General features: G+C 33.5%; 1 protein-coding gene across 2 annotated transcripts; it reads left to right on the top strand.

Annotated features, from left to right (window-relative positions):
* Positions 1–512: 512 nt before the first annotated feature.
* On the top strand, positions 513–7,015 carry LOC137835316 (autophagy-related protein 18f-like). 2 transcript variants are annotated; one of them, XM_068643774.1, is made up of 8 exons: positions 513–1,670; positions 3,320–3,784; positions 3,868–4,287; positions 4,585–4,815; positions 4,922–5,728; positions 5,820–5,977; positions 6,170–6,504; positions 6,812–7,015. In XM_068643774.1, exons 1-7 carry the CDS (start codon positions 1,389–1,391, stop codon positions 6,474–6,476), a joined length of 2,670 nt encoding a protein of 889 aa, XP_068499875.1. In that variant the 5' UTR covers positions 513–1,388; the 3' UTR covers positions 6,477–6,504; positions 6,812–7,015. The 2 variants fall into 2 exon arrangements, with proteins under 2 accessions (XP_068499875.1, XP_068499874.1); XM_068643773.1 differs by having other exon boundaries at positions 548–1,670; positions 6,785–7,015.
* Positions 7,016–7,914: the final 899 nt, after the last annotated feature.

The raw sequence follows: 7,914 nt of genomic DNA, 5'->3' as shown, positions 1-7,914 counted from the left end.
TAAAATGTGAAATGATCAAACGCATGGCAGAACTTAAAATATAGAAGGTTAAATATATTTTTCTTTATTTATCATATAAAGTAAAATTAACTTTTATTCCTAACCAAAACTTTAAATTTTATAAATATTTATAATAAAATAAAATTTTATTAATATCTTTTTTCTTTCTTAACATTGTAAATTTGTTTGTTAAATGTATAATAAGAAACATATTTAATCAATACCTTTAATGATGTAAAAGTAAAATTGTAGTTTTTTTTATAATAACTATTTTAAAAATTCAGTAATTTGTAATGTTTTTTTAACCATAATAGTAATATATAAAAAAATAAAAGTGTGAAGATATTGTATGAAGGGTTTTTATGGAGAAAAATGTGAGCTAGGAAAAAGAGTAAGATTATGGGAGAAGTTAGCAATATTTTAGGAAGCAGTAGTAATTAGGAATAGTATGATTCATTATGAAGGTGCTTAGTTGGAAAGTGTTAAAAGGCATAATGGGAACTGGGACAGTCACCCCTTAATTTAATTCTTCAATCATTTTAATCCCACAAACTTATTTAATTAATGATTAATTAGAGAGAAGGTGAAAAGAAGAAGAAAAACTGTTTGACAGCGTTGGATACTGGATACTGCTGGAGACGTGGGAGAGAGATAACTTTGAAGGAGAAGAGGTTAGTTTCTTGTTGAACTGGTTGGAAGGAACAGCTTTGAATTCCAACACAACACAACCAACAACAAACACACGAAAAGAAGAAACAACTTTGAAAAAATTAATAAAACCCTTTTGGAGAGAGAAACACAAGAGACGTGAGCATAGACTCTTTTTTCTTTTTTTTTTTCTTTTCCACAATTTGGTTTTGCTTCTTCCTTCCTTTGTTATCCAATAATCAATTCCGTTCTCTCTCTCTCTCTCTCTCTCTCTCTCTCTCTCTCCATCTCTATCTTCCTTCTTCTTCCTCTCTACAGTTATTCTCTCTCTAGCTTTTGATTTTCCCTCTCATCGGATCTCTTCTTCCCTGGTTATCCGCTGGTTTTTGGAACACCCTTTTCCTTAATCCTATCTGATCAATCATATCTAGCATTTTATAAAACCGTGAAGTTTCATTTTTATTTTATTCTGTGTAATTAGTTGAATCCTTTATTCTTTTTCATTTATTATGGGGAATAATAATAATAACAAAAATAATAACTGATTGTGGTTTGAAGGAAAAGAAAAATCCCAACTTTTTTGTCTTCTTTGTCGTTTTTGGTGTTTTGGAGCAGAACCCAGAAAAAAAAAGATTTTAATTTTATTTGGGGTGGTTGTACTTTTCGGTCGGCGTGATTGAAGATTTGCTGTGGTTGTGGATGGTGGGAGAGGGTGAAGAACGGGGAGGGAAGTTGGGGTTATGATTGAAGGTGAATTTGGGGAATCGTTGATTTTTGTGTTGTGGTTAGGATCTATTTTGGTGTTTTTGGTGATGGGGATGAGGAATGATGCACAGAAGCAACAGCTTCTTCATCAGGGTAATGGTGGTGGCAAAACCAGCGGCTTCATTCCTAGTTCTTTTCGTGCTCTTTCTAGCTACTTAAGGATTGTTTCCTCTGGTGCTTCCACTGTTGCGCGTTCTGCTGCATCTGTTGTAGCTTCATCCGTTGTGGAGAGGGATGATCTCCCCGACCATGATCAGGTATGTATCAGTTTTTTTATTGGTGATTTGGGACTAGTTGCTCGATTGGTCATCGCGGTGAACTAGTGTTTTGTATTGATTTAAATTGTAAAGGTGGTGGTCAGTTTGCATTTATAGGGTGTTTATTTTTGGTTTATGTATAATTGTTTAATTACTTGATCATGTTTCTGAATGGTTTAAATGACTTCTAATATTAGAGGGCAGGTTTAGATTCATTGATTGTTTAAAAAACTCCTTGTTTTTTGTGATAGAGATAAACCTTGATTTTGTATCTGAATGGTCTATATTTCTTCTAATTTTAAAGTATAGGTTTAACATGCGAATCTGGTGTCATTGCCGCTGCTTGTTCATACTCAGTCATTATTACATAGTTCAAAATTCTATACTTTGAATTGTCGCGTGCAAGGTTTAATAAAAAGGTATTGTGCTTTTTATTTGGGGTCATGTTTATTGATTCAATCAATGTGTGATTTGGGGATAAGAATGCCATTGCTTGGTCATGTTAGCCTACCGAGAGCTCTTGCTTGGTGCAATTAGTGGCTTCCTATTTGTGAAGTTCTTATTTTGTTTTTTATTGTTTGTTTTGAAAGGATGCTTTGTTGAATGGAATGTTTTGAATGCTAATATTTAGAAGTGGACTATACATTATTTTGTCTCTGAAAGAGTATACAATTCCATAGGCACATGTGTAACCCTTATGTCGGAAGTTATGGCTGGGTAAACACCTCTATAGAATGGGTTTGAACACCTGATATTGTTCCTTAAGTTTGCTTAGTGTTATACTTTACTTTGACTACGATCAACCACTATCTGGTAAAGTAGTGAATGCATCCTTGCAATTTTAATTTGCAGGTGTCTTGACACTTTAATATCAGGAAATTGGTGGTTTGGCATTTTTAGGTTTCTATTTCATGATTATGCTAATCTTCTGTTTAACACTTGTCTTGCTCTCTTTGATAGTTTGATATGAGAAGTTATTTATAGTTTTACTAATTTTGGCTACAAACGTGGACACTATTTGGATTTAAGCATCCTGTGTAGTAAGAAATGATGTCATTTATTGGATATAAGCAGGAGTGTGTCACATTGCATAGTGTTATGGATTGCACGGTTAGGAATTCATGTGAGGTAGAAGGGATTTAGAGTTTTTACATTTGATTTTATGGACACTTTCAACTGATACGAAGCTAAAATTTGAAAGTTATAACCATTTTTAACGATGTAATTCTTTTATTTGGCTCTTTCATGATAATGGACTTAATAGACTTCTTTGTATGAAAAAGTGATCTAATCTGTTTTTACTGGGTGTGTGAACAGATAAATTATATGTCTAGCTATGTGCTTTTTGGAGATAATCAGGTTGTTTCATGAATTTGTTCATCTAGTTGTGATTTGATTTAAGGGGACAGTAAATTTGAATACCTTAAGTCTTTGTATGAATGTCCAGAGAATTGCTTTTAAATACTCAAATCCCTGTCAAGTTCTTAAATTTCATTTTTTCTTTGCAGTGCTGAATCTGATATGTTGTTGGTATTTTATATTTCTTTTAGTTTCCTTTCTTCTACTGAATAATAGATACTTTATTTCATTTATATTTTTTTATATTTTGTGTAGACCTGGTGACTTATTTCAATCATAAATTTATATAGGTTATCTGGGCCGGGTTTGACAAGTTAGAGGGTGAGGGAGAAGTTAGTCAGAAAGTACTTCTTCTAGGATATCGATCTGGCTTCCAGGTTTGGCATGTCGATGAATCAAATAATGTCCGTGACCTTGTATCCAGACATGATGGTCCTGTTTCTTTTATGCAAATGGTACCTAATCCAATTGCATCCAAAAGATCTGAAGACAATTACAGTAACAGTCGCCAGCTGTTGGTTGTTTGTACTGATGGGTTCTTTGTAGGAGGGAGCAATGTTCAGGATGGGTTGGTCACTCCTAATAATGGGAGCACTTTAAACTCACATGACCAAATGAATGGAAACTACCTGCCAACTACCGTTAGGTTTTATTCTATGAAATCCCAATCATATGTTCATGTGCTGAAGTTTAGATCTGTTGTTTATTCTGTGAGGTGCAGTCCCCGAGTAGTTGCTATTTCTCAGTCCACTCAGGTATACTTTCTAATATATATTCTATACTAATCAACTTTAGAATGTATTTTGCTGGAATATTTGATGGAATCATTCTTTTGCAGATTCACTGTTTCGATGCCACCACATTAATAAGGGCATATATTTTACATACCAATCCTATAGTCATGAGTGTCTCTGGTTCTGGAGGCATAGGTTATGGACCACTTGCGGTGGGACCAAGATGGCTGGCTTATAGTGGAAGTCCAGTTGCTGTCTCCAATTCAGGACATGTCAGTGCACAACATTTGATACCTTCTGCAAGTTTTTCTGGTTTTTCTTCTAATGGGAGTTTGATTGCACACTATGCCAAAGAGTCCAGCAAGCATATTGCTACTGGTATTGTATCCCTCGGAGACATGGGGTATAAGAAACTTTCCAGATACTGCTCTGATACCAATGGTTCATTACAATCTGTAAATTCTAGCTCTAAGGGCATTGGAACCATTAATAGTCATTCAACAGATGCAGATAACATTGGAATGGTGAAATGCTGTTCTTGATTTTGTGTTTACTTGAATATATATATGTTGGCTTACAGATGGTACATAGATTAAAAAATATTATATTGTTACTAGGATTATATTCTTTTTCTTCCAGCATTGTTCGTACAAATCTTGTTTTGAAAATATTAATGTCTTTCTTAAAATAGATGTCTTTGCAAATATTTTTGAGGTTTACTTGTTGTTTTACTTATCAGGTTGAGAGTACTGTTATGGTTGCTGCTGTAGCATTTTGTTCTGTCTTTAATGTAGGGTAACTTTGTTTTTGTTTTCATTCAGGTTATTGTTAAAGATATTGTCTCCAGAAATGTTATTGCGCAATTTAGGGCCCACAAGAGTCCCATTTCAGCATTAAGCTTTGATCCTAGTGGTACCATTTTAGTGACAGCTTCCATTCAGGGTCATAACATAAATGTTTTCAAGATCATGCCTGTACAGGACAATTTGTCAGCTTCTGATACTGGCCCTTATGTTCATTTGTATAAGCTGCAACGTGGCTTTACAAATGCGGTGAGTGCATAGATTGTCCTTTTGTTTAATGTATTTTCGGTGTCTTAATCAAAATTCATTTACACAAGCAGCATGGACCTATAATAATATGTATTGGGATTTTCAGGTTATTCAAGATATCAGTTTCAGTGATGACAGCAAGTGGATTATGATTAGTTCCTCGAGGGGCACTAGCCATCTATTTGCCATAAATCCTCAAGGAGGACATGTAAATATTCAGTCCTATGATGATGATAGTTTTACCACAAAAAATAGTGGATTAGGCACTACAGCTAATCACCCCCCGGGATGGACTCATAGTTCAGCCATGCTAAAGCCTAAACAAAAGAGTTTGGTTGTGGCTGGTCCTCCAATCACTCTTTCTGTGGTAAGCCGGATCAGGAATGGAGCCAATGGCTGGAGGGGCACCGTAACTGGTGCTGCTGCTGCTGCAACTGGTAGGAAGACTTCCCTTTCTGGGGCTATTGCTTCATCTTTTCGCAAGTATAAAAGTTCTGAAGGGAACAATTCAAAGTATCAACTGTTGGTTTTTTCACCCACTGGTTCTATGATACAATATGCTCTGCGGATGTTAACCAGTCAAGATTCAGCTGTTGTCTCTGGATTGGCTCCTGCTTATGAATCCCTTCCACAGGATGATGCAAGATTAGTAGTTGAGGCTATGCAAAAATGGAATATATGTCATAGTCGAAGAGAGCGAGAAGACAACATAGACATATATGGTGAGAATGGAATGTCCGATGCCAAAAAAATATATCCAGAGGAAATGGGGGAGGAGCACACCATTACCCCGAAAATCAGGAATGGAGTGATTAAAGTTAATCCCTCTCTTGAGGAGAAGCATCATTTATATATTTCAGAAGCTGAACTTCAAATGCATCAAGCTCAGACTTCATTATGGTCAAAACCAGAGGTATGTCATTTTAATTCCAGAAACTGTGGTTTTAGTCTCTTAGGATACGCCCTTTAGTTGATTTTTACATGCATAATTCTTTTCCAACCAGATATATTTTCATTCAATGTTGCAAGAGCCTAACATAGAAGCTCCTTCGGAAGGCGAATTTGAGATTGAAAAGATTCCAACATGCGTGATTGAAGCTAGATCGAAAGACTTGGTTCCAATTGTGGACTATTTTCAGTCTCCAAATTTACAGCAGACAAGGTTTGATGACAAATTAATGGAATGATTTTCTCCTGTATTCTTTTGACTTAGTATTGAGCATTGTGCTTCTAAATATTGTATTTGTCACTTTGTCTGTTGATGTTAAATTTTCTTTGGATTCTTACTTGCTTTATTATTCCCCCATCGTAGATAGCTTGCTTATAATATTGAAAAATTATGATTGTGTTACAGGACTTCTATAGATAGAAAAAGAGATGACCAACTGTCACATCATGGTTTGCGGCCATCTGGAAATGGCAGGATTTCATCCAGGACTGATGATGATGGTGATGCTCTTTCTGAGTTTAAAAGTGGGATTGAAGGAACTGAATGGGATAATCATGTTATGCCTTCTGAAACTGTGAGCTTTGTAAATAACAGTGACACCTTTAAACCAAATACTCAGCATGAGATTGTAAATAATAGAAGGGAGCACTTAAACACCGAGGCTCAACTCATGTTTGTAAATAGTGACAGAAAGCTTGAAGAATCATTTTGAAGAAAATGGAGTTGAATTTGAATTGAAGGTACTTTGTTTCCATCTGCTTTATACATTGTTTAAAGTTTCTTGGTATGCATTGTTTACAACACAATCAATCATTTGTAACTCTTGTATTAGCATAATGCTTATAGGGCAACAACCTAGGATACATTAAAATAACATGAAATAGACAACAAAGTTCTTATTGTTGTTATCACTTCTGTTTTTTTATTAGTATTGTGTAAGCATTGTGTTTGTACCAGTTTTGTTAGTATCATTGTTATACATGTTTAATTGGCTTATCTCCTTCTGGGTTTTTAATTCAGGCATGGAAATATTCTTTGATTTGGCAGTGGAGGCTTAATTAACAGTGTATATAAAATGGTTGGAGAGATAGAGAAGCTTAAGGAGTAGCTTCACTAGCTTGACTATGATGCAAAATTGTGGATACTACCAAGGATTTGTTTCTCTGTTGAAATTGTAAATAACAGATTCATGTATATCAATAATTAGTTTTAATGTGTAAATAATAGAATCACCGTGTCCTTCCACCCCCACCTTTTCTTTCTATTCTATTAATTAACTTAATTCCCCAATGATTATTATCATAATCATCATCATCATTTAGTTTGTAGAAAGACAAGGTGAAAAGAAGTATATATTTTAGAGATTATACAGGAAATAAGTCTTTGTAATTTGTAAACTCTATTTATTATCCAACTTGTACTATTATTTTGAACTTAAAATACCCAATTAACTATACCAGTTCAATAATAAAAGAACTGAGGCAAAAATATTGAAAACCATATTTTTCTTAATAATTAGACCTAATTTGATTTCACAAAATAGCAATAAGACATTAGATTTAAAAATGGTGTTCATGATACAGTGTGAATATCCTTGGGGATAAGAAGATGGATACTTCATAAGTTATGAGATGTGATGTGACCATTGATGGTTAAACAAGTAAGAGATGGAAGGGGAATATGTATGAAAAAATAACATTGCCAAACTTTATATTTTGAAGTAAGTCAAAGTAATAAATAAAATTAATAATGTATGTGTAATTGATTAGTTTTTATAAATATAATAATTTGAAATTTAATTTATGTTTTTTAATTTACGAGAATAAAATAATATTAATTTAAACTGAAATGAAATTTGTGTGATTAATTTAATGAATCATATTTTTATTGGTTCTTCAAGATAGTCTATTGTTTAAATTTTCTTAAAATGACATTTTTGAACTCGTTTTTTGTTACCTTTTTTTCGTGGTACTTTGGGTTTATATTATACGATTCATGTCACTAAATATAACAAAATAATTTATGCTTTTGTAATATTTATACAAAAAGGTTGTAAATAATATCTAAAATTTAAAAAAAAAGGAATTTTGTGATAGTTGTAAATATTATATTATATAAATATTTTCTTTTTATCAAATGTAATTTTTAAA

The sequence above is a fragment of the Phaseolus vulgaris genome, chromosome 5, assembly GCF_000499845.2.
Source record: "Phaseolus vulgaris cultivar G19833 chromosome 5, P. vulgaris v2.0, whole genome shotgun sequence".
Taxonomy (NCBI): domain Eukaryota; kingdom Viridiplantae; phylum Streptophyta; class Magnoliopsida; order Fabales; family Fabaceae; genus Phaseolus; species Phaseolus vulgaris.
The sequence above is the reverse complement of the archived record's forward strand: the minus strand, read 5'-3'. Positions and strand labels throughout refer to the sequence as shown.

What these genes read in the sequence shown, in the direction of transcription:
- LOC137835316 (XM_068643774.1), top strand. Translation starts at nt 1,389, where the DNA reads ATGATTGAAGGTGAATTTGGGGAATCGTTGATTTTTGTGTTGTGGTTA. An exon ending in ATGCAGATAACATTGGAATG is followed by an intron (nt 4,288 to 4,584) that starts GTGAAATGCTGT and finishes GTTTTCATTCAG; the next exon opens with GTTATTGTTAAAGATATTGT. An exon ending in CATTATGGTCAAAACCAGAG is followed by an intron (nt 5,729 to 5,819) that starts GTATGTCATTTT and finishes TTTTCCAACCAG; the next exon opens with ATATATTTTCATTCAATGTT.